The sequence below is a fragment of the Canis lupus genome, chromosome 31 (genome assembly GCF_048164855.1).
Source record: "Canis lupus baileyi chromosome 31, mCanLup2.hap1, whole genome shotgun sequence".
Taxonomy (NCBI): Eukaryota; Metazoa; Chordata; class Mammalia; order Carnivora; family Canidae; genus Canis; species Canis lupus.
This window is the reverse complement of record NC_132868.1, coordinates 18,651,607-18,677,166: the sequence shown is the minus strand read 5'-3', so window position 1 is coordinate 18,677,166 and position 25,560 is coordinate 18,651,607. Positions and strand designations below refer to the sequence as shown.

The window sequence follows — 25,560 nt, the reverse complement described above, 5'->3', positions numbered from 1 at the left end:
TAGTCAGGGGGAGAAGCAGGACTCCTGTGGGGAGCCCGATGCAGGACTCGATTCCAGGACCTCAGAACCAGGACCTGAGCCAAAGGCAGATGTTTAACCATTGAGCCACCCAGGTACCCCTTTCCTCCCTTGATTTAATGTGTATTTTCTACAAAGGCATTCTTTTTTTTTTTCTTCTTTTCTTCCCCAAGTACATGAGGATTTATTAACAAGTTCAAGCTTGGGTCCAACTATACCTGACACAGCAGAGCAGGGACTTGGACCCCAAAGGCATTCTTTTATATAACCATGGCACAACCATCATAATCAGGAACTTAACTTGATACATTTCTACCATCTGATCCTCAAACTCCAATCCAGTTTTGTCTACTGTTCCAATAATGTCCTTTGTAATAATAATATATAAAAAATAATATCCAGTTCAGGTCATGTGCTGCATTTTATCATATATCTGTAGTCTATTCTCTCTGGAACAGTTCCTCAGTTTTTCTTTATTTATTTTTTATTTATTTCTGATAGTCACACAGAGAGAGAGAGAGAGAGAGAGGCAGAGACACAGGCAGAGGGAGAAGCAGGCTCCATGCACCAGGAGCCCGACGTGGGATTTGATCCCGGGTCTCCAGGATTGCGCCCTGGGCCAAAGGCAGGCGCTAAACCGCTGCGCCACCCAGGGATCCCCTCAGTTTTTCTTTAATCAAAGAAAGTTGACCTTGACATTTTGAAAGAGTACAATATAGACGTGTCTAGGTGGCTCAGTCATTTTAGCTTTTGACGTTTGATTTTGGCTCAGGTCATTGATCTCATGAGATGGAGCCCTGAGTGGGGCTCCATGCTCAGCGGGGAGTCTGCTTGAGATTCTCTCTCTACCTCTGCCCCTCCCTGCTGCGTCCATTCTCTTTATCTCTCTCTTTCCAAAATAAATAAATAAATATTTAAAAAAATAGTACTGATGCTTCCTCATGATTAGATTCAGGTTATGCATCTGGCAGGAATGTTGCAGAAGGGATGCTGTGTTCTTCTGATTGCATCCTATCAGGTGGCACAAGATTTTGATTTTAGGGATGCCTGAGTGGCTCAGCGGTTTAGTGCCTGCTTTCGGGCCAGGGTGTGATCCTGGAGACCCAGGATCGAGTGCCACATTAGGCTCCCTGCATGGAGCCTGCTCTCCCTCTGCCTATGTCTCTGCCTCTCTCTGTGTGTCTCTCATGAATAAATAAATAAAATCTTTAAAATAAAAGATTTTGATTTTACATTACTGATGATTTTGACTCTGTTTACGTGTTTACAGTAGTGTCTGCTAGGCTTCTCTACTATAAATTAACTCCTTTTCCCTCTGTAGTAAGTAAATGTTTGGGGTGGAAGTATTTTTTTTTAAACTTTAATTTTTTTAAATTTATTTATGACAGAGAGAGAGAGAGAGAGAGAGAGAGAGTCAGAGACATAGGCAGAGGGAGAAGCAGGCTCCATGCACCGGGAGCCCGACGTGGGATTTGATCCCGGGTCTCCAGGATCGCGCCCTGGGCCAAAGGCAGGCGCCAAACCGCTGCGCCACCCAGGGATCCCAGTATTTTGAAAATATGTAAGTATCTCATTCCTCACCAAACTTTTAATTTATCCATGTATTTATATATATATCAGTATAGACATGGTTTTATATTATATACATGGGTTATAATCTCTTGCTATCATTATTTATACTGATGCTGAAACCAGCCCTAATTTGTCCAATGGGAGCACTTCCAGCTGGCTTTTGTGTGCTTCTTAAATGTCCCAATCATTCCTTCCTCATGTCTTTGCTTTCTAGTACAAGACTTCTAGACTGGGGGCACCTGGATGGTTCAGTGGTTGAGTGTCTGCCTTCAGCTCAGGGTCCTGGGATGGAGCCTCACATTGGGCTCCCTGCTCCATGAGGAGCCTGCTTCTCCCTCTCCCTCTTCCTGCTGCTCCCCCTGCTTGTACTCTGTTTCTTTCTCTCAAACAAATAAATAAGATCTAAAAAAAAAAAAAAAAAGATTTCTAGACTAATCTTGTATCTTTCATTCCTCAGTCCAAGAACCAGCCTTTTCACTAGGGAGTGCTGGGACTTTATAGCAGAGACTGATATTTAGAAGCCAGGATGTGGGCACTGTGTGTGCCCACTGAAGTTGGGTGGGGGTGTCACTCCTTCAAGATCCAGCCAGAGCTGGGACAGAGCTACATGCACACTTAAGTCTGCATTTATTTCCATATCTCTTTGTATTGAAAACCACAAGTTCATACCAATATCTCCAACTTTAATCCAGGATCACAATGTTTATTCTAGTTTTCTTTTTTTCCATATCATCACTTCCATCTCCAACTGTAAGAAATCTGGCTCCCATTTTCCCTAATACATTTATTTGTATTTTCTTTTTTTAAAATAATTTATTAATTTATTCATGAGAAACACAGAGAGAGAAAGACAGGCAGAGACACAGGCAAAGGGAGAAACAGGCAAAGGGAGCAGCAGGCTACATGCAAGGAGCCCTACGTGGGACTCGATCCCGGGTCTCCAGGACCACACCCTGGGCTGAAGGCGGCGCTAAATCTCTGAACCACCCAGGCTGCCCACATTTATTCATATTTTCAACCCCCCCTCCCCCGCTGCTTCCCTCTTCCACATCCAGGCCCCTTCTTCCCTGCTTGGTCTCCAACCCTCTGCATTGTGTTGCTGTCCTCCTGCCCCCTCAGCAAAGGCCTTCCCCCACATCGACCTTTCCAACACCCTGTCCTGGTCTTCCCCTCCTCAAGAGTGCCCTCCTTTGGCTCTGACTCTCCACTCCAGGCTGCACCCCCAACCCCCATTGCTATGGGCACTCCATCTTAACCCTTTGGGTCTCTGATAAAAATTTATCAGGCCACAGGCCATTCCCAACGCATGCATGTCCTCACCTCACTTCAGCTATGACGCTTCACAATTAGGCCACCTTCTTACACAGATGCCCTCCTCACTCTGTCCAGTTTCTGACATCCCACTCAGGGTCACCGAGGAAGACCTCACCCAATGTGAACACCTACCTTGCTCTACCTCACTTGTCAGCTTTAGGACTGAATTGCTCAAGAAAGGAAAGGAAGGAAAAATTTTTAATTTTTAGGATGCCTGGGTGGCTCAGCGGCTGAGCATCTGCCTTTGGCTCAGGGCGTGATCCTGGGGTCAGGGATCAAGTCCGTGGGCTCCCTGAGAGGAGCTTGCTTCTCCCTCTGCTTGTGTCTCATGAATAAACACATAAATCTTTTATAAATAAAATAAATAAATAAATAAAAATAAATAAAAATAAATAAATAGGTTAGAATAAATAAAAATAAATAAAAAGGTTAGAATTTTACTTCTTGCAAGAAAATTGTATGTCTATGTGTTTATACAGGATTATTTACAATAGCCAAATTATGGAAGCAGCTCAAGTGTCCATGAATAGAGGAATGGATGAAATGTGATATATATATACATACATACACACACATATATATATATATATGTATGTATGTGTGTGTGTATACATATGTGCACACACATACACTGGAATATTATTCATCTATAAAAATGAATGAAATCTTGCCATTTGCAATGACACTGATGGAACTAGATAGATAATGCTAAGTGAAATAAATCAGAGAAAGGCAGATACCATATGATTCCACTCATATGTGGAATTTAAGAAACAAACGAGCAAAGATAAAAAAGGAGGGAGAGAGAGACAAAGAGACAGACTTTCTAACAAAGTCTTAACTGTGGAGAACAAAATAATGGTTAGGCAAGGCGAGAGAGGTGGGGCAATAGGTGAAACAGGTGAATGGACTTAAGAATATACTTTTAAAAAATAATTAATTTGTTTATTTGAGAGAATGCATGGAAGGGGGAGGAGGAGGGTCAGGTAGAGGAGGAGGGAGAAGCACAAGCAGACTCTGTGCTGAACACAGAGCCCTTCACAGGGCTCAACCTGACAACCCTGAGATGGTGACCTGAGCCGAAACCAAGAGTGGGATACTTAACTGACTGAGCCGCCCAGGTGCCTCAAGAGTACGCTTATCATAGTGAGCACTGGGTAATGTATATAACTGTTGAATCACTTTATTGTACATCTGTAATTAACATAACAGTGTAGGTTAACTTCACTGGAATTAAAATTAAAAAGTTAATAAAAAAAGTTTTTACTTCTTGCAAAACAATTGCATCTCTATGACATGTTAACTTATATAATCATGATTACTGAAAAATGGCCGTATGAATAACTTGACATTTTACATTACTAATTCTATTAGAAAACCTTTTATAAACTGCAAAGAAAAATGTAGAGAAAAAAAAAAAAAACTGGAACCTTGGGCAGCCTGGGTGGCTCAGCGGTTGAGCATCTGCCTTCGGCCCATGGCATAATCCTGGAGACCTGGGATCGAGTCCCACATCGGGCTCTCGATTGTGTAATTGCAAATGGCAAAGCATGGAGCCTGCTTCTCCCTCTGCCTGTGTCTCTGCCTCTCTCTCTCTCTCTATGTGTGTCTCTCATGAATAAATAAATAAAATTAAAAAAAACTGGAACCTTATTCTGTTTTAAATATTAAAAGTATCACAAAATAGCAATCAAATATTACATTCCTCCTGATGGAAATATGTCATGCTTTTACATATCATTCTGAGGTGAGGATGAAGCAGGCAAATTGACAGACAGGAGCAGGATTCACAGGGCAGGCAGCACATGGGGGTATAGATGAAACAAGATTAACCAACCTGAACCATGAAGGATAATTGTTGAAGCAGGTAACGTGTACATAGGGTTCATTATTCTGTGTCTCTACTCTTGTTTATGTTTGCAATTTTCCATAATAAATCCCTTAAAATAGTTACTGCAAAATAAAAGAACATATGGCATCATTTTTTTTTAAGTTCAAGATCAAGCCTTGAAATGCACAACTAATATCTTCACTAGCAACCTGGGTGACAGGGATGTCCAAATAAGTGCCCTGCCATATTCCTTCTCCCAAAGTTGCCACACAAGCTGTTTGAACCAAAAGAACTGCATACATCACCAAATAATGCAAATAGCCCTGTGGGCTTGCTGGGACCCAGGCCAGTAAGGCCAGTGACGTGTAGCTATGGAGACAAGAATATTTCTTCCTACAAACCTTTTTTTAAAAATTTTTTTAATTGTTCAATTTGCCAGCATATAGCATAACACCCAGTGCTCATCCCACCAAGTGCCCCCCTCAGTGCCCATCACCCAGTCACCCCAACCCCCTGCCCACATCCCCTTCCACTACCTCTTGTTCATTTCCCAGAGTTAGGAGTCTCTCATGTTCCACAAACCTTTTCTGAGATTGCTGTTGTGTACATCGCCCAGTGTTGGCCCAATGAGGGATTTCAAGAGGAATCCCTTGTCCTGCAACTTGGACACAATGGATGCTCCTTTCAAGGCAGAAAACACATTCTACACCCTAATGGGGTTGGATGCCAAGTGCCTTTGGAATCCAGGAGGAGAAAGGGGAGATTGTTTCAGGAGGGAGGCGTTTTTGTAAGTAGATAGATAGATGAAGTTACCTTGAGACAGATTATGCCGCTTTTCTTCTTTATCAGGAATTACTCTAATCTCTGTTTGTTTTTCTGACACTGTCTACCTTCTAGCATGTTCTGCAAGCTCAACTGTTCTCTGAGGGTGGGTAATTTTACCTTTTCTATGCAGCTGAATGCATTTTGCTGCACAAAATTTGTCTATATTTGCACTGTCTCAGAAGCTTAAAATCTCCAGTGCTCAATAGGCATGAGGGAATCCAATGCCAGGACAGAGATGCATAGAGATAGGGAACTGATGTTAAAATTCTTACCATAGGGATCCCTGGGTGGCGCAGCGGTTTAGCGCCTGCCTTTGGCCCAGGGCGCGATCCTGGAGACCTGGGATCGAATCCCACGTCGGGCTCCCAGTGCATGGAGCCTGCTTCTCCCTCTGCCTATGTCTATGCCTCTCTCTCTCTCTCTGTGTGTGACTATCATAAATAAATAAAAATTTAAAAAAAATTCTTAGCATAATTTCTCTGAATAAGATTTCTAAGATACTGTAGAAAAATAAAACTACTGTATATAATAAGAAAAAAAAGTTCAGGAAAGTTAAAGTGTGAGTGAGATATTGCATGCAGAGTTATAGAGGTTCTTTAACAAATGACTGAGCCCTTGATACATCCTTCAGATTCTATAAAATTTCCTTGCTTCTTCTTCCTCTCTTGAAAGTCTTTAGCAGGGGATCCCTGGGTGGCTCAGCAGTTTGGCGCCTGCCTTTGGTCCAGGGTGCGATCCTGGAGTCCTGGGATTGAGCCCCACATCGGGCTCCCTGCATGGAGCCTGCTTCTCCCTCTGCCTGTGTCTCTGCCTCTCTCTCTTTATGTCTATCATGAATAAATAAAATATTTTTAAAAATAAAAAAATGAAAGTCTTTAGCATGTACACAAAAAGAAAAGTATGGTCCAAATCAGTATGAATTAAGTTCTGATAATAATAGTGACCACCATTTATTTTGTGCCTACTGTATGCAAAGTTCTATATCAAGTGCTTTATACAAATTATCTCATTTAATCATTATAGCTCTTTGGTGGAAATATTTTAATCCCTATATTACCAATTAGAAACTCAGAGGAGGGATCCCTGGGTGGCGCAGCGGTTTGGCGCCTGCCTTTGGCCCAGGGCGCGATCCTGGAGACCCGGGATCGAATCCCACGTCAGGCTCCCGGTGCATGGAGCCTGCTTCTCCCTCTGCCTGTGTCTCTGCCTCTCTCTCTCTCTGTTACTATCATAAATAAAAAAAATAAAAAAAAAAGAACTTTAAAAAAAAAAAAAAAGAAACTCAGAGGAGCACTTGGCTGGCTGTCGGTAGAGCATGCGACTCTTGATCTTGGAGTTGTGAGTTTGAGCCCCATGTTGGGTGTAGAGATTATAAACAAACAAACAAACAAAAAACCCAGGGAGATAGTATGCACACAGATGTTTATTATAGCATTTATCCATAATAGTGAAAATTTAGAAGCAACTCAAATGTCCAACAACAAAGTTTAAAAAAAATAAAAAAATAAAAACAAATAAATAAATTAATTAAAAAAAGTTTAAATAAGCTAGGATACATCTGCTCAGTAGACTATTTTGTAGCCATTAAGGTTTTTAATTATGTAAACTGTAGTAGAAAATTACAAAAAATAAAGAGTTTTTGATATAACAGTAACGCTAACTTTAAAGACAAATACAAAACAGCAAGGGTACTATGATGTAAAAAAATGCAATTATTTATAGTGTGTTCATAAATAAAGATCTGGCAAGATACAAATGATTGTAATTTCACTCTCTGCTTTCAAATGCCCTTTGCTATGTTGTCTTCATAATAATAAGGGCAGGGATTGGCATTGGAAAGCATGGGCTGATACTGAAGAAAGGGGAGCACGTGTGGAGTGAGGTACCAGGAATTTGGTACCACTCTGTAAGGGGAGAACTAGGGTAGAAGGAAACAGGGTTGGTTGTGGTTAGCTTCTTGCATCAATTTAGCTGGGGTAGAATACTTGGTTATTTAATCAAATACTAATCAGTAAAGTATCTCAAATTTATAGGCCCATGTTAATGTGAAAAGAAAAAAGTGACATTCATATTATGGAGAATCCCAAAAAGCCTGAATGCAGGGAAAGCACTGTATCTATTGCCTAAAGTCCTTTCTAAGTTTTCTGCAAGTTCCCAGCAGTTGGGCACTGGTATTTTCATTCCTTTGACCCTGCCTAGCTCAGACCTCCTGCTTCCTTATTTTGTTTCACAGTAATCTGGCTCCTGCCTTGATTTCAAAAAGCAAAAATACAAGCAACAGAAACCATTTATGAAAGATTGAGATAACCGGAAGAGGGTTTTGCATCTCAGAAATGCAAACAACTTCAAATCAAAGAATTGGCCCTCATTGTTCTTAGAAGTCCTTTGGCCACCCCACCTTTGGGAAATGTACTGGTCCTCAAGGGGTAAGAAGAGCAAACCCAGGACACATGCATATCTTCTCTTACCTTCCTCCTTCCCCAGTGACATCCCAACTTTGATCTTCTCACCCCACTTGGCAAAGCCATATAGCTCTGTTCTCCAGCCCTGAAGCAGCCTAGCATGCAGAACATTAGGGCTCTTCATGTAACAGAACTCACCTTCCTTAGCAGGTATTCCTCCCAGCCCAGGTGGGTCAATTCTCTTAATCTTTTCAATGATCTTTTTTTCCACTTAAAAAAATCTTTATTTATTTGAGAGAAAGCAAGGGAGTGCACAAGCAGGGGGGGGGGGGGGGAGGCAGAGGTAGAGGGAGAAGCAGATTCCCTTCTAACTAAACAGGGAGCCAGATGCAGGCCTCTATCCCAGGACCCTGGGATAGGACCTGAGCAACCAACCCACCAAGCCACCTAGGCACCACCCACTTTAAAATTTAAGTAATCCTGGCAGCCCCGGTGGCGCAGGGGTTTAGCGCCGCCTGCAGCCCAGAGCGTGATCCTGGAGACCCTGGATTGAGTCCCACGTCGGGCTCTGCGTGGAGCCTGCTTCTCCCTCTGCCTGTATCTCTGCCTCTCTCTCTCTGTGTCTCTATGAATAAATAAATAAATAAATCTTAAAAAAGAATTTAGGTAATCTTTTCAATGATATTTTTTAAACTTATTTTTCTTTTTTAAAGATTTTATTTATTCATGAGAGACACAGAGAGAGACAGAGACATAGGCAGAGGGAAGAGAAGCAGACTTCCATGCAGGAGCCCGATGCAGGACTTGATCCTGGAATTCCAGAGGCAAGAAGGGACGCTCAACCGCTGAGCCACCCAGGCATCCCTCTTTTCAATGATCTTACCCAAATTATCCTCCCATATTGTCCAAAGGAGAATTGTACTCTGAGAAGCTAGAGAACTCGGACTGAGGCACTGAGCTGATAAGCAGTGGGGCCAGGTGGCAGCCAGCCCTGTTCCAGTCCGGGGCTTAGGCTTTTACCACATCTTCCCTGATAGGCTAGCTCAGGGAAGTGAGACCCTCAAGGGATCATTTCATGAGCACAGAATCAAAGCAAGGGGGTGGAGGTGTGCCAGTGTGATTCGAACTTTGATGGCACCAGGCTCTGATGGCCCGACTGTTCCTTTCCACAGGAAAGGGTCTCCTATTAGGAGCTCTGGGACTTGAAGCAGCCTCCAGGCCACCTTTCTGGCCAGTGCTGAGATAGACATTGTGGGCTAATACATCCCTCTTTTAGGCAGTTTGGACCAGCTATTCTTTATCTTCTCTCTGGTCCATTAGGAGCTGATCATTTAGTTTGATTTTCAAAGTGTAACTTACCTCCTCATTTCCAAGTTCTTGGGGTGGGGGCCATCCTGGAATTACCTCCATCAGCTGTTTTCAGTGGGGCTGTTTGGACCTGAGCTGGTTGCTCCCAGGCAGGCCTTCCCCAGAGAACTGGTACTGCACATACCCCATGATAGGTGTGTAGAAGTTGTTCTGCGAAGAACCCTCCAGTTGTCAAGTGAGGGGGGCCTCTCTGAGCTTCACCTCTGGACAGTGTTCATATCAGAATATTGAGTAAATCAGCCCGGGGATTTACTGGTTGCCATACCTGTTTTACAGAGGGGAAGGCTAAACCTCAAGATTAGCTATTTGGTAAATGGTAAATGTCAAGTCAGATGGAATGCTGTTTCCTTGGACACCCAAACATCCCAGACCAAACCTTCCTGGCTATCCCATTCTTGAGCATACCAGTGAGGCAAAGGTGAAGTAGCAGTGTTCAGAGAGGCAGCCTGTGGAAAGTAGAAGGCAGCAGCCCAGCATTTCCCAGGGCACTAACATCTCAGCCTGGGATCTGAGAAGACAGTAAGATGGGACCAGAGACATTAGTCCTAGATTAAACTATTTCTTTTCTTGGGGCTGGAATCAAATAACTTGGGTTGGCAACTGTGATTATTTAAGGCTGATCAGAAACTGTGATTAGTATCGTATTATGTTTTTGATTACATTTTAATAGGAAAATAATTATTATTTAACAAATTATTTATTTTTATTTTTTAAATTTTTATTTATTTATGATAGTCACACACAGAGAGAGAGAGAGAGAGAGGCGCAGAGACACAGGCAGAGGGAGAAGCAGGCTCCATGCAACGGGAGCCCGACGTGGGATTCGATCCCGGGTTTCCAGGATCGCGCCCTGGGCCAAAGGCAGGCGCTAAACCGCTGCGCCACCCAGGGATCCCTTATTTAACAAATTAAATTTGTTTCATATAATCTTTTGAAACATAGCAATATGCCCCAGATGGGCTGGCAGGCCACTCAGATGTGGCCCTCCTAGGGCCCCAGTTCTCACTGAGGTCACCACGGCACAGAGCTGCTCACCACCACCTCAGGTACTAAATATCAACGTGGTTAAGGTGCCTTGCTGTGCTAGAGTGGGCAAGTGGACCTTTGGGTTCATCGTGACCTCAGAGCAAGCCCAGCTCAGACCCTCAACAAGCTGGCTGGATCCAAGCAAGTTTTCTTTTGCTTTTTCAAGTTTTCTTCTGGGCCTTCATTTTCTCACTTATAAAGATAATCCATACCTCACTGGTTTGTTATGAGGATTGGTCAATTCACATAAAATGCTTAGACCAACGCTTGGTATATAGTGCTCCATATATTGTTATTGTTACATCAAGCCACAGTCTCAGAAGAGACTGCTATATAAACCAGGCATCAGTTTATTAATATGTTATTAGAAATGCAGCTGACAGGAGACCTGAAAATCCAACTTTACTGGTCAGTATATCCTCTCTGGGTGAGAAAGGCCAAACCAAGTCACAAGCTAAAGAATCCAGATGAGGGTGGAATGCAGTGGGGGGATTAGTGGATAAGGCTCTGGGGCCTGTAGTGTCAAGCTCTGAATGACTAGGGCATCCAGGGCCTCTGAAGGCAAGACCTGCTTGAAGGTCAAGTCACCAGGTAACGTCAGCCTCTTCTCAGCAGGTCTGGGGACCCACTGAAAATGCTTGGTCTCTTATACTTTCTCTTCTCCATTGCGGGATCCTGGCACTCTTGATTCCAATCCCATATTGTGTATTGTTCTAATCACTTATTCTTCCTTGCCTTAATTGTGCCTCATTCATGACAGTTCTTAAATGCCCCTCCAACCCTGACACAATGTACAAGCTCTTGAATGACTTCTACATCTCAATCGTTGTTGGTTCTTATGAGTTGTATTCTAGATAATTCTACTTCCAAGTTCTGGACATGTCACACTTCTGTTCTGACCGTAGGGCTTGTGGAAGAAGAGAAGGAAGAAATCATTGGGGGTGAGAAGGTTTAGAATGATTTTACTCAAAGGTCCCTGGCAGTTAGGAAAAACCTAGATTCCTCTACTGTTGGAGAATTCCCAACTTGGAACAAAGTATTGAGTGATGGAACAGATTGAGTAGAGAATATCCAGAAAGAACTAGAGGGGCGTGTGTGCATGTGTAGAAGAATCTAGGGAAAAAGTCTTTGCAATGGGTAGGAATCCAAAAAGCAGTCCTTTCTAGCCCAAGGACACAAAGTTGGACGTGTAGGTACCTGTCATTTTGGTTGAGGCACCATGACTAAATACAGTGGTTTTCAGCCACAGGGCATCATAAATATTACCTCACTAAAAATCAGTAAAGCAGTGCAGGTCACAACTAATATTAATTATCATCATAATGGCTAACATTTATGGAACTAGTGGGCCCATGATGAGAGTGTGGTTTGTATTATCTGATTTAATATTCACAATAAACCTACAGTGTAAAGACCACTACTGTTCTTATTTTACAGATCAGGAAACTGAGGCACTGAGCAGCTTCATTTGCCAAGGTGACATAGCCATTCAATAATAGAATCCAAACTAGAGTGAAGTTCTGATTCCAGAGCTCTCTCTCTAATTTACAAGTTAAAACAAATCAGACTCACGGTCACTTACCCTCATCCCGGGTTCAAACACTTCCCTAAAAGGGCAGAAGGGCTCCTGACCCTGGGAGTGCTCAGTAGAACGTCACCCATTGTATGTAAAGCTGCAGAACAATCTGAGAATGGGGTGATCTGGAGAGATGTGGCAAGGCTGGAAACCCACATACTTTGGTTCTTGGTGCCCTCTCTGCACAAAAAGAGGTATCTGAACCTGAGCAAGACACTTAACATCTTTCTGCTTCAAGTCCCTGTTCTGTAAAATGGGAGTAACTCAGCAGGAGCCATTTAACACAAGATTAGTGGGAGGACAAGACCAAAAGAGTATTTGTGAAGCATTCTTCAGGGTTAAAAATGCTGTAGTGTCGGTTGACAAACATTTATGTACTCTAATTTAGGGTTTCAAAGGTCTCTGTATATATAGTAAAGCAGAAATCACTCCCAAACCACCCATTTATTTAAAATAAAGAAAACAAAACACTAGAATTACCAACAGGGCATGATGTATACATATTATAATGGGCTTAAATTACACAGTGATTTCTGCCCAACTTCATGCAAGTTAGCAGGTGTCAGGCAGTCTCATGCTGCATTCCTGCACACATGCTTTCTGATGCCTGCCTGGCTCAGCAGACAAGGAGGGTTGTGGGGTGGCCCTTCTGGGGTGACATCTTGATGATGGCCTTGAGTATTAGTGTGCTCATGTCTGATTCTGTCTCTGGAGGAAGCTCTAGGCTGTTGCCATATCAGTTCTCCCATGAAATGATACCCGTTAGATCCATAGCACTTTACAGTTTATTGAAAAAATTATTCAGTTTATACAAGATTGTCTGAATTAAAGACAATTAATTGTCTCAATTAAACCATCCAATTACCCAAAGAAGCAGGCAGGACAAATAGTATTATGCCCATTTGATGAATAAAGAGAATTTACTCAGGAGAGGTTGACTTGCCCTCAGTGGTAGAGCTGGTCTCACCAACCCCATGCATGACTTTTCACTATGCTGTTTTCAGAACACTTAATGATCCACTGAGCACCTAGCATGTCAGCCCCTGTGCCAGGTACTTCCATTCATCAGCTTACCCTCTGAGAGAAGCTTGTTCAATCCTGGGCTCCTGCCTCATGCAATCAATGATGAGTTTTAAGTGTTAGAATTAAGAACCCGACTGATGTCACAGGAGGAGCTAAGTGGCAGCTATGTAGCAGCTAGGAGTTGAGGTCTAGAGCCAGCCTGGCCTGAATTCCAGCCCTGACACCCGCTGTCAAGAGTGTTTCCTTATCTGTAAAATGGGCATAATAACTGTCAATTTATAGCGATGTGAAGACTGATTCAGTGTAGGTAAAGCACTTACAATGGTACCTGTTACAAAAGACTCCAAATATTATTTGAGCATTGTGCTGAAAGGAAGAAGGGGAGGTTTAAAAACCGGGATCCTTTTTCAACCTGTTAGTGTCCCAAAGCTTTCATTTCATTTCACTTATTTCAAGATTTAGGCCCAGTGAAAGGAGCCATCTTGCATTTGGGCAGAGCTCAAAACCTCTTATTGAGTCCCCATACCACCCTCCGTGGTCTCGCGACTGCCTCCATCATCCTGACCCCACATCCCTAGGGGTGGATTTTGGTCATGGCCTCCCTGCTGGTCTCCTTGCTTGTGCTCTCCCCCTCCTCCAGTGTCATTCTCCACTTTTTCTCACTTCAGTTTTCTCCAAATATTCACTTACCAAGCATTTTAATTGAACTTTAGATGCACAGAAGATGCAAAGGTGAGCAAGCCATTCAAAGGTATCGAGGATCTTAATGGTAACAGCACGCAGCTTATCACGGGGGAAGCACAGTGATGGAGAGTGCACTTGGAGAGTGTGGATAAAGCAGAGTCCATCACTCCAGGTTTGAAAAACCCTCGCAGCCCTTCAGTCAGGTTACAGACCTACCCTGTGAGTCTGCCTGGTACCTCCCGGAGGCTCTGTCATCCAGTCTGCAAGCTCAGGCTGGTGCAGAGCCATGATGCTCTGATGCGAGCAGGTTGTTGTTTGGTTTGGATCTGTGGGTGGACCAGACCAGGTCTGGGGAGCAGCTCCTAGTAGGATGTTCTGTTCCAGAATGACAGATCAGGTTGTGGCATGGCCAGACAAGGGTAAAAGGCACCTTCTCTATTCTGTGCTAAAATTTACCTGGAAACCAGTGACAGCATACCAGAATGTCTACATCTAGCAAATCTCAAAGACAGTAATATCACACTGGAATAAATAATTCTGACTGGCGTCTTTTGAGTGTTGTGGAGATTGGTACAGAGACCCATCGCGCCCTGGTCCACTGGGGACCAGCCAGGTTGTCTGAGAAGGCATTGGTGAGTGTGGTAGGGAGAAGCAGAGGCTAGGATTTCAGTGAAGATCCTGCAGAATGAGGCCTTTCAATCCAGCTGGCTCTGGATTGGTTCAAAGGTGTGACGGGGGGCCAGGAAGCCCCAGCACCAGCAACTGTGCAGGGATCAGCTTCCCAATGATTGGGAGTTAGATAGGGCCTCCATAGCATGAAAGGGGTGGCTGCCATGATACACTGGCTGATGTGATCAAGGGCAGTCTTTTGTGTCATCTTCCTCTCTCCTCCCTGCCCCATGCTCTCTGGAATGGAGCTGGTTGGCTTGGCCCACATTTCCCATCCCTCAGGACAACCATATTCTGCTAACTCCCTTCCCTAATTTCCAGAAGTTCACTTTACACACATGGTGGAGTCTTTCTCAGCTGCTGCAATTCATTTATTCCACCTTTCTGAAGTCCTGCAGCAGAGGCTTATATTGCCATATTTAAAAGCTCTTCACATTTCTTTCATGGAATCATAAAACTGGAAGCCAACTCAGAGGCTATCCAGTGCTGCCTCCTTAGAGCCCTTCTTCAGAGCCTGGCAGGGTTGAACAAGTCTGAGATGGGAAACTCACTCTTAGAAAGCAGCCTGAGCTATTTAAAAAGTTTTCTAGACCAAAGTGGTCTACTTCTGGAGTCACTCAAGAGAAAACTTACCTTTTTTCTCAAATAAGCCTTCAAATCATAGACTGGTCACCCAAGAATCACTTTCTGAATGCTTATGTATTATGTGCTTGCTGGCTAAGCCTCACAACAATCCTATAAAGAAACTAAGGAAGAAGGTGTTCAGAAAGCTTCAGTGAGGGACGCCTGGGTGGCTCAACAGTTGAACATCTTGCCTTTGGCCCAGGGAGTGATCCTAGAGTCCCCAGATCATGTCCCGGGATTGAGTCCCATATCAGGCTCCCTGTGTGGAGTCTGCTGAGGTCTCTGCCTTTCTCTTTCTGGGTCTTTCATGAATAAATAAATAAAATCTTAAAAAAGAAAAAGCTTCAGTGATTTCCTGTGGTTACTGAGCTAATATTGGTGGCTCCCTCTATTGTGACGTTGCTGGGGCTTGATCTGAGGCCCAACTCCCATGCCTGTGCTCTCTGTACACAAAGCCATGTCTAAAGAAGCACATTCTGTGTCACAGAACCCTCCAGGTACATTTTCACTGACTGAGGAATTGAGGACTCCTAGAGGGATTCACAAGTTACTGAGGGGTGAAAGGGCTGAGAGACTGGCAAACAGGCAGGCACAGAGCCTACCCGACATGGCCCCTGACTGGCTCACCTGTAGGCCTGAGGTTGGGAGTTTGGTGGGAGCTGTGAGAAGGCTCTCACGACTTTGATGGTGCCCATGGCCACAGACATGGCTGGAAGAACACCAACTCTGGACTTCTGGTGTGGGGGGGTGGATAGGGTGGTTTGAGGCTGGCCGATTGGCGGCCCTTTGGCCAGCTTCCTGTGTCCATCAGCACCTGCTCTGTAGTAACCAGAGTCTTCCTTCTTTATTTTCTCTGGCAAAACAGCCTCTTTCCTTCAGCTACCTACACATTACAATAGCCTCAGGGACTAAGAATCCTAGGTTGAGCTTTGTGACTACAATTCTCCACGAAGCCACCACGTTCCTTCTGTGGACTCTGGTTTCTCTGCTGTCTTTCAGGAACGCAAGGTTCCTTTAAAAAAAAAAAAAAAAAAAGATTTATTTATTTATAATAGAGAAAGGCAGAGACACAGGCAGAGGGAGAAGCAGGCTCCATGCCAGGAGCCTGATGAGGGACTCGATTCCGAGACTCCAGGATCGCGCCCTGGGCCAAAGGCAGGTGCCAAACCGCTGAGCCACCCAGGGATCCCCAGGAACTCAAGGTTCCTATTTTGGTTTTCTAACAATTATATATAGCAGCTGAGTCCTTAAGAAACAATATTTACAAGTCACATGGCCTCTATTAAACATCTCCTCTCCTCTCGGAGATCACTTAATTTGAAAACAAAGTGCTGTTTCTTCAAATTTGACCTTGTTCTCAATTCCCTACTTCCCAAGCCCTTCCTACATGATTCGAGGGAAAATAAACAACATGAAACCACCCAAACAAAATGGGGACAAAGATAGTTTCTTGGTTTTTCAACTCCATCTGAGGATCTAGATCAGAGAAGCAGGGTGAGCCTACGTCAGAGACCACTAGACTAAGCAGCTGACAAACGGTATAGGAGGCCAGGTTACAGCATCAGTTCACTTCCACAAGCAGTGGGACTGAGGCAGCAGAAACCAAGCCCCCCTTCAGTTGAGCCTGAGCCTAGGCTATAGGGTACAGCACGCCAGTGATGTACTATGCTGCCCTTCTTTCCACCAGCTCAGCCCACCCAAAGTCAGGCAGGTGACCTCTAAGCCTCAACAGCTTTAAGAACATCTCCTTCCAGAGACAAGGCTGGTGCTGCCACAGCCTCATCCGTGTGACTGATGAAAGTGTTACAAAAACCCCAAACCACAGAGCCCACACTGCCTAACAGTGGGCAACCACTGCAGCCCTGCCAGAGAGCAGCAGAGATGAAGCCAGGGAGATGCAGGGGGAGATTTAATTTACACAGCAGCCACTTGGGGCCCAGTCAGAGCTGGGGCAGTGGGGGGGAATCTATAACCAGAGGGCACCCCCCCACCCCTTCCCTTGAAGATCAGTCCTCACAGACACTTAGAGGCTCCCAGGGTTGTGCAGAGGATGCTCCAGTCAAAAGGAGATTTGGAAATAAGGCTGTCCCCAAAGTTGGGGGAAGTCCGTGGCCTGGAGATGGTTGCCCACATGGCGGCCCAGGGGTCTGAAAGACCAGTCCATGTCCTGGGCACAGTCCTCAGCCTGGTGGCCCTAGAGGAAGCCCTCACGGCGGAACTGTTCCTGGAGAAGGGCGCGGTACTGGTCAAACCCCCCCTCGACCCGGGTGACGCCGCCGCCTTCGCACACCCACAACTCCCGGCACACCAACCGGATGAAGCGCTCATCGTGGGACACCAAAATCACACCACCCTGAAAAGAGAGGAAACCAGGAATCACTCAGGCGGGCTCTCTGAGGTGCTGAGGCTTGGGGAGGACTGGGCAGCCTGAAGGCACACTGACCCTGAAATTGTTGAGAGCACGGCCCAGAGCCTCAATCGTCTCCATATCCAGGTGGTTTGTGGGTTCATCCAGAATGTAGAAGTTGGGGCTGGAAGGCAGTACCCAGGGAGATAGGCAGTTATGGGGGTTGGGAGAAAATGAACTCCCCTGATATGAAGATAAGAGAAACATTTTCTACTAGGCAAGATGGATAGAGGAGAAAGCAAGAGCTCACCAGGGCATGGTCATCTGAGCAAAGGCTACTCGGCTCTTCTGGCCCCCAGACAAGCTGGCAACAGGGCGCACGGCCAGTTCTCCAGAGATGCCATACCGGCCCAGCTGGTGACGATACTCCTCCTCAGGCCGCCCTGGAAGAGGCCTCACCCCATCAAGTGGGTTCTTGACCTGACTCCCTCCCTACACTCCCCCCTCAGCCTTACCTCCAAATGCCCATGTCCTTATACCTAGACTCAGGGCTTGTTGCTTGGCACCCCACCCCAAGAAAGGCCTAGCTGTAGGGGTCACCTCTTTTCTCGACTCAAATCCCTAAGGTACCAGGAAACTTGCGGGCCAGCAGCTCCACAGCACTGACATTCAGGTCCAGCTGCTCCACGTGGTGCTGGCTGAAGTAGCCAATCTTCAGATTCCTACAGGTGGAACAAAGGTGGAACGAGGGAATGGAGGGCAATGACTGTAAAGGAGTGTAGCTACAGAGTAGTTGAGGACTGGGGGCTTTACCTGTGAGCATGTCTGATGCCCCGAACAGGTGCCAGGTCCCCCATAAGTAGCTTCAGCATGGTAGACTTCCCAGCCCCATTCTCCCCAACCTGTGAAAAGAACCATGAGAATCATGAAGAGTGGATGTGTGTACAACACCGAAGCAAAGGAGAGAATTGGTTCCGACCAATGATTCCTTCAACAACTACAGAATATTAAAAAACTATATAGAAAAATGGAACAACTAGTACAGATGTAAAGGGAACTGACACCCGAATACCTACTAAGTGCAGGAAACTTAATCCTCCCAATAACAGAGTGAGGTAGAGGTCCACTTAGTAACCGAGCCAGCAACTGGCAGTCAAGACCTGAAATCTGATCCTGAAGCCCATGATCTCTCTTCCATGTTCCGTGGTTTGAGAAAACTCAGAGCTGAGACTAACTAGTAAGACAAAATCTTGCTCTAAGTATTCATTAAATACCACCAGCCAGGCTATCTCTGCAGAGAAGGATAGCAGAGTCCTTGGCCCAGGCCAACTCCTGCTCCTGCATACCATTTCCCTTTGAAGTCGTAGGATCTGGGCCAATCACACCACATGCTGGTGTGGGAGAGTCCCGGCTCACAGAACAGAGAAACAGAAACCATACCACACAAATGCGGGACTCAAGATCAGCAGAGACGGAGAGACGGCTGAAGATGACGTGCTTAGGGTCATAGTAGAAATCCACCTCATCTAGCTGCAGAATTGGCGGTGAGAATTTCTCAAACCCATCAGGGAACCTATAGGAGGTGGTGGTGAGGAACATGGGAGCAGCCAGAAACACAAGCTCCCCACCAGCCTCTTGGCCCAGCACTCACTTCATCACCACCTCCATCTCCTTGTCCACAGGTTTCAGCTCTGGTCTGAGGAGAGAGGGAACAGACCAGATTTATGACTTTAAAGACTAACTTAATTTGTTCTTATTACACAAGTAATATATGTCCAGAGAAAACTTAGAAAAAGCTTGCACTCCCACCATCCAGACCACATTCTTATTTTAGACTCCTTTATTCCAATTCACTATATGCTGAAAAATAGGGTCATCCTTATTGTAGGTTTTTGGCCCACCTGTTAAAACACTGTGATAAATATTTCAATGTCACAAAAACCTAAGCCTTTGATTTTAGGCTCCCCTCCTTGCACACCCACTAACACCTCTAGAAAGGTTGCTTTAAGATTAAGCCCCCAATGTTCAACATCATTAGTCATTAAAGCAATGCAAATCAAAGCCACAGTGAAATATCATTCACGCCCACTAGGCTGGCTAAAATTAAAAAGACAGACAATAAGTGTTGGCAAGGATGTGGAGAAGTTGGAACCCTCGTACATCACTGGTAGAAATATAAAATGATATGGTTGCTTTAGAAAAGTTTGGCAGTTCCTCAAAAAGTTAAACATAGAATTATCTTGTAACCCAGCATTCCACTCTGAGGTATTCACCTCAGAGCATAGAAAACATATACGCACGCAGAAACTTGTACACAAGTGTCCACAGCACTGTTAAGAAGAACATTTCCAATATCCTTCAACTTACGAAGCAATGGACAAACTGCTGTATGTCCTTACAATGAAATACTACAAAGAAAGGAAGTACTGATATGTGCTACAACATGAAGGAACCTCAAAAACATTATGCTAAGTAAAATAAGTCAGGCACAAAACATCGTCATAGGATTCTGTTTATATGAAACGTCCAGGATAAGCAAATAGATTAGAGAAAGTAAACTAGTGATTGCCTAGGCCTGTGGGGAGCAATACTAATTTCCAACAATAGTATAAAATGCTCTGCTTTCCTGTTGGAGAGGAGACTAAAGCTGGTTTCTAGAAAAAGGGAGATCTAGAATGGGAGGACAAGGAGTGCCCTGCAAAACAAGAGAAGAAATTAAGAGAACAGAAGTCAGGGCCTGGTCAAGGGACCCTACTTACAGCTTCTCCAGCATCTTAAGTTTACTCTGCACTTGAGAGGCTCTGTTGGCATTGTAGCGAAACCGGTCAATGAAAACCTGTGGGTGGATAAATTTAGGCACTGGTCAGGTTCCCAACATTCCTGCAAACTCTAACACCCATGGGATGGGCCCCCCTCCCCCGCCCTGCCTGTCCCATATACCTGGATATGCTGGCGATACTGCTGCTGTGCCTCATATTCACGCTGCTGGTTGAGCAGCCGCTCCTGCTTGCTCTTGATGAAGGTCTCAAAGTCTCCCCGGTAGCCATCTAGCCGCTGGCTGTGCAGGTGGATGATGTCTGTGGCTATGGCATTCAGGAAGTTGCGGTCGTGGGAGACGACCAGGATTGTAGAGGGCCATGTCTGAGGGGTCACAGGATGGCAGGCCCAGTTTGAGATGGCAGTCATCTTTCAGCCCCCGCCCCAGTGTCTTAGAGGCAGACCTTCCCTAGACCTACTCTAGCATCTCTAGGCACTCACTTGCAGGTAATTCTCCAGCCACAGGATGGCCCTTACATCCAGCATGTTTGTGGGTTCTGGAAAAGTGTGGGAGGATACATTTGGGATGAAGAGCTGTAGAACCTGACTGAATATTTCCATCCTTCCCCATCCCAAAGTCAAGGTGCCCCATTTCAAACTCACCATCTAACAGAAGAAGATCTGGCCTATAGAAAAGAAGAATGTAAGCCTTGAGGTCTTAGGTCAGCAGCTTGTGACCTCCCATGAGCCAAGGCCCATCCTCCACAGTATCCACAATAGGCCCAGGAGACTCACCTAGCAAACAGAGCCCGGGCCAGGGCCAGTCGCATCCTCCAACCACCTGAGAACTCTCTAAAGAAACAAAACAAAACAAAACAAAACAAAAAACAGAGATCACATCAGGGATAGGTGTTCACCAGGATAGGTAGAGACAGAGCCAACAGTGTTCATGGCCAAGAATGGCAAGGGCCACTCACCGGGTGGGCTGCTGCTGCATTTTAGGGGTAAAGCCAAGCCCAGCAAGAATGACTGATGCCCTAGAAGTGAAGAGATTGAAGAACCTGGTTGAAACATGTAACAGAAGGGAAAGGTAAAATCTGAAAGAGGGAAGGGGAAATCTTAAATACCTGGCAGGTGCCTTGTCAGCCTCAATCTCCTCCAATTTGGCATATATTTCTGCCAACTGTGCAGCTTCTGAGCCCTCAGCCCTAAAGTGGGGATGGGAAAAAGAGCACTCAGCCTGAATGGGGGCACTCTAGGTGGAATGCCCCATAGTCTACGCAGTTAGAAAGCAGACCACTGACTGCCTGTTGCCAGGACAGGAACAGACTACAGGAAGCACCTGTTCGAGTCAGTGAGGGCAGTGGGCACTGTGGAAGGAACAGGGCTTTATAGCTCCACGGTGCCAAGTTCTAAGTTCTGCTGCTAAGATGAGCGTGCAAGTTATGGATTGTGGCAGTATGACAGGTACTCTGCAAAGAAGAGCCATGGATGCCAGGTGCTCCCCACCTGGAGTGCTTACCTGCCAGTAGCAATCTGTGCGCTGAGCTCCCGCTCCCTCTGCAGAAGGTCCTCTCTTACAGTGTCACTTTCTAGCACACTCTGCAGGGCAGGAGTGTCATCTCCAGCAACCTCCTGCTCCACGTGCAGTAGGGAAATGTGGGCTGGAACTCGCAGGCTCCGAGTGGCCAACATCTTCAGGAGTGTCGTCTTCCCCAGCCCATTTCGCCCCACCAGCCCATAGCGGCGGCCCCATGCCAGGTTCACATCTGCTCCAGCCAATAGTACCCTGCAGGGGTAGGAACAAGACAAAGGATGCTGCTCTAGAGGAACAAGACAAAGGGTGCTGCTCTAGAGACAGGTATATAGCAAATTTAACCACAAAACCTAATGTTATTTTAACCCTGTTTCATCTGTCCAAATTCTTTTAATTGGAAAAAGAAAAGTGCACCCCCCTGCCCCCCCACACACACTGCCACTCCCTCACCTATCACCAAAAGACACATCAAAGTTCTCGATTCGCACATCATATGATTTGTTCTTGCCAGATGATTCCAACCGACTCTCCTTTCTGCTGCCTGCCTGGCTGGCTGATGCCTCTTCCAAGACTCTTTCAAAGAGAGAAATGGATGGCTTTTAGCACTCCCAGCCACCCTTCCATTCCAACAGACTGCTCTATTCTCTTCTCAGCCCTTCTTGCTCAACTCACAGAGGAGTGCTGGTCTTAAGTGTGTCCTTCTCTGAGCGCTTCTCCTGCTTTGCCTTCAGTCGAGCCTCAGCCTTCTCTAGCTTCTTTGCATTCACTGTCTTAAAGGTCCAAACACAACCATTTCAGCCTAGGTTGTAGGCTCAGAAAGGAGCCCCAGAAAGAGCATCTTAAGTCACCCTGCTTTCAGGGAAAGACATAATCAGAAACCCCCCAGAAAGATCCTCCAGTATTTACAGTCAACCTTCACCCCTACCAGAGACCCCCCCCCCTTCTTCCTCCTCCTCCTCCTCCTCCTCACCGAGGACTGTTCCCTCTTTAGCAGTCCTGGAAGTTTGGTGCCACAGTCTGTAAGCGATAAGAAAAGCAGTCACCTTCTCCCTGAGGGAAGGGAAACTAACATTTTGAGTAACTAATATGAAGCAGGCACAGACACAGACATTTCAAGGAAAGTCTCACAATCCCAGAAATAGCTATCATCTGCCCCATACTTCAAAAATGAAAATAAAAAACACCTCCCAGATTGAGAATACAGAGACTGGGGCTGATAAGCAACTCTTAGAAGCTCGTGCAGCTGATTAGAAAGTCACAAAATTGGGAAATAAACCTAAGTCGGTCCAGCTCCAAGGCCCATAAGCTTCCTACCCCACCTAATAGCTTGGAGAACTCTCCAGCCCTACTCCCTTTATTAGTGGCCTTCTTTGCCCTCAGTGAAAACGTCAACTAGCTACTACATCCTTCTTGTGAGGAAAAGGGGTACCAAGAGTCCTGGGTTCCAGGGGATAGCTGCCTGGGTGGGGGGTGGAGGCTGAGACAAAGGCGGAGAGCAGCTAGTTCAGTCTTCCCTCAGTCTCACCGTAGTTTTCTGTTATCTTTGACAACTGGATGGGGGCGTCTAGTAGCACCTGGCTGTTTCCCTGGGTCTGAGGCTCATCCCTTAAGGGCAGGAACAGAAAGTGCAGTCAGGAACTGAATAAAAAGCTCTGCGGCCACCAGATCTTCTTCCCTTACGTCTTGTCTCTTGACCGTCCACCTTCCCACCGCCCCCACGAGCCCCCCTACCCTGGCACGTACAGGCGCAAAGTGTTGTACATGCGCTGGCACACAGCCCGGATACCCGCGTCATCCTTGCTGTCCCCGGACACCTCCTGCAACAGTTCCCCCACCGCTTCCACCAGGTCATCCACAGACTCGAAATCCGCGCTGCCGCTATGCAGGACGCCTGGGCCGGGCATGGCGGGTCAAGGAAGATACAGGGAAGGGCGGACATACAAGCGGTTTTAGTCCCCGAGCCACGCACGGCCCCGGTTCGGGCTCCAGACCTAACCGGCCCTCTGGACGAGAGGTCACGCAGAGGAGAGGCCTAGCAGCGGTCCCCGGCACCACCCTCCCTCAGTCTTTCTCCCACTGGTTTCCATCTCGGCTTCGCCAGCGCACGGATCCGGTTCGGCTCACCCGTCACGTAGTCGAAGACCTGTCCGTCAATTTCGGGGAACTCGCTCCGCAGGATTTCAGCGCAAGTCGCCATGTTCCGGTCGGGCTCCCGTCCGCGCAGGCGCAGTTAGACCGCAGCCCAGACGCGCCTCCCGCCGGTCTCCCAAGAGCTCGCCTCTCCTTCCAAAGCGCATGCGTGGTGATGACGTAAGAAAGGCGCGGAGTGCCCGGAACCCCGTGGACCAGGTGGACGGGGCTGGGGGAACCGTGCGCAAGCGCCACTCAGAGCCTACGCTAGAGCTTCTCTCTCTGCGCTTGCGCTCAACGCTGTTTCCGCTGAAAAATTAGCCACATGTGCGGTTCTCGCTGCCTTCTGGGAGGCAGAGTTCCGAGAGGCGGCGGCGGCGGGGGCGGGGTGCACGGGAGCTCGCGGCTTATCAGGGCGCGATACACGGATGGTCCCGCGGGCGGGAACCTCCCAAGAGTCGGGCGGTTGATAATGCGCACGGGTCTCGCTAGATCCTCTGCATTCCCTTAAGCGCGTCTGTCTCATCGCGCCCAGCTGGCCGGTTTTGGGGGCCACCGAGAGCTTTGCTGACTCATGCTCGTCTCTAAGCTGTCTGAAGTCCGCTGCGCAGTTCTGGCGGCCCACCGGTTTTGTTCTGGGCCCCGGGACCTGCGGACCGGGCTTCTAGTATCCGTGTGGCCAGCCTCATCACCCCTGACAGTTCGGCAGTCCTAACGTCGCCCAAGGGCACAAGCTCACTTAGCGCCAAAGGGCAAGAAAATGAGATCCGCCAGTGCAAATTCATTGGTATTTATTCCGTTCCTACTCACTCAAAACAGACTTCTCGGCACCAGTAAGCTCAGTAAGCGAGCGTATAGAGCTACTTTGTTTCACGGATTCCCTCTAGAAGTTAGGAATTTCCCCCAAATGACGCTGCTTTACATTTAACGTGACATTTACATTTACCGTAACCTAGCTCTAAGATTTTCACCTAAGGTCTATTATCCTTTTGCCATTGAGAAGATTCAGTCCAACTATTTAAAAAGCTGAGGGGCCTGACTTGCTCAGTCCGAGAAGCATGCGACTCTTGATTTCAGGGTTGTGAGTTTGAGCCCCATAGTGGATGTAGAAATTAAATAAAACTTTAAGGGATCCCTGGGTGGCGCAGCGGTGTGGCGCCTGCCTTTGGCCCAGGGCGCGATCCTGGAGACCTGGGATCGAATCCCATGTCGGGTTCCCGGTGCAGGGAGCCTGCTTCTCCCTCTGCCTATGTCTCTGTGTGTGACTATCATAAATAAATTAATTAATTAAAAAAAATAAAACTTTAAAAAACAAAGCTTAAAAAGCTAAGCTACTAGATCTAGCAACCACTTTATGGGCGATAGAAAGGAATTCTGATGGGGAAACTACAAATGATGGCTTCTTCAACAGTATTCCAAGAGCTGAAGGGTAGTAGAACCTATGGTTTATAAGATTTAAAAAGTGAGAGGGGTGCCTGGGTGGCTCAGCTGGTTAAGTGTTGGATTCATGATTTCCACTTAGGTCTTGATCTTAGGATCATGAGATTGAGTCCCACATTGTGCTCCACGCTGGGCAAGGAGCCTGATTAAGAGCCTCTCCACTCTCCCTCTGCCCCTTTCCTGCTCCCTTCCTCAAATAGATGATAGATAGATAGATAGATAGATAGATAGATAGATAGATAGATAGATAGATAAAGATACCTAGATTAGATAGATTGCATTCACTGACCACAATGGACCTTTAGATCCAGATGCAAGTTGTAAAAAATTCCACAGGACTCTTAAGTGTGCCATGAGTTGATAATTGTTAAAATTGAATGACAGGACCTGAAGGTTCACTGGATCTTGATACTTCTA

At 46.2% G+C, this 25,560-nt stretch overlaps 1 protein-coding gene and 1 long non-coding RNA gene across 5 annotated transcripts; one reads left to right on the top strand and one right to left on the bottom strand.

The window, feature by feature from the left end:
* Nucleotides 1-12,584: 12,584 nt before the first annotated feature.
* LOC140622094 (uncharacterized) lies at nucleotides 12,585-17,282 on the top strand. Of its 3 annotated transcripts, XR_012021802.1 has the most exons (3): nucleotides 13,092-13,262; nucleotides 13,669-13,811; nucleotides 14,024-17,282. It is a non-coding gene; the product is annotated as an uncharacterized lncRNA (long non-coding RNA). The 3 variants fall into 3 exon arrangements; XR_012021803.1 differs by having other exon boundaries at nucleotides 12,585-13,258; nucleotides 13,669-17,282; XR_012021801.1 differs by having other exon boundaries at nucleotides 12,585-13,262; nucleotides 13,669-17,282.
* Nucleotides 16,829-23,855, bottom strand: ABCF3 (ATP binding cassette subfamily F member 3). Of its 2 annotated transcripts, XM_072807606.1 has the most exons (21): nucleotides 23,698-23,855; nucleotides 23,317-23,464; nucleotides 23,099-23,178; nucleotides 22,544-22,590; nucleotides 22,246-22,343; nucleotides 22,024-22,146; nucleotides 21,559-21,825; nucleotides 21,164-21,244; nucleotides 21,014-21,073; nucleotides 20,832-20,888; nucleotides 20,700-20,722; nucleotides 20,538-20,593; nucleotides 20,220-20,420; nucleotides 20,039-20,115; nucleotides 18,931-18,975; nucleotides 18,720-18,852; nucleotides 18,093-18,181; nucleotides 17,910-18,001; nucleotides 17,590-17,722; nucleotides 17,376-17,463; nucleotides 16,829-17,285 (listed from the first exon to the last, which is right to left on the bottom strand). In XM_072807606.1, the coding sequence occupies exons 1-21, from the start codon at nucleotides 23,768-23,770 to the stop codon at nucleotides 17,127-17,129; spliced, it is 2,130 nt and encodes a 709-aa protein (XP_072663707.1). In that variant the 5' UTR covers nucleotides 23,771-23,855; the 3' UTR covers nucleotides 16,829-17,126. The 2 variants fall into 2 exon arrangements, with proteins under 2 accessions (XP_072663707.1, XP_072663708.1); XM_072807607.1 differs by lacking the exons at nucleotides 22,024-22,146; nucleotides 22,246-22,343; nucleotides 22,544-22,590; nucleotides 23,099-23,178; nucleotides 23,317-23,464 and having other exon boundaries at nucleotides 23,698-23,831.
* Nucleotides 23,856-25,560: the final 1,705 nt, after the last annotated feature.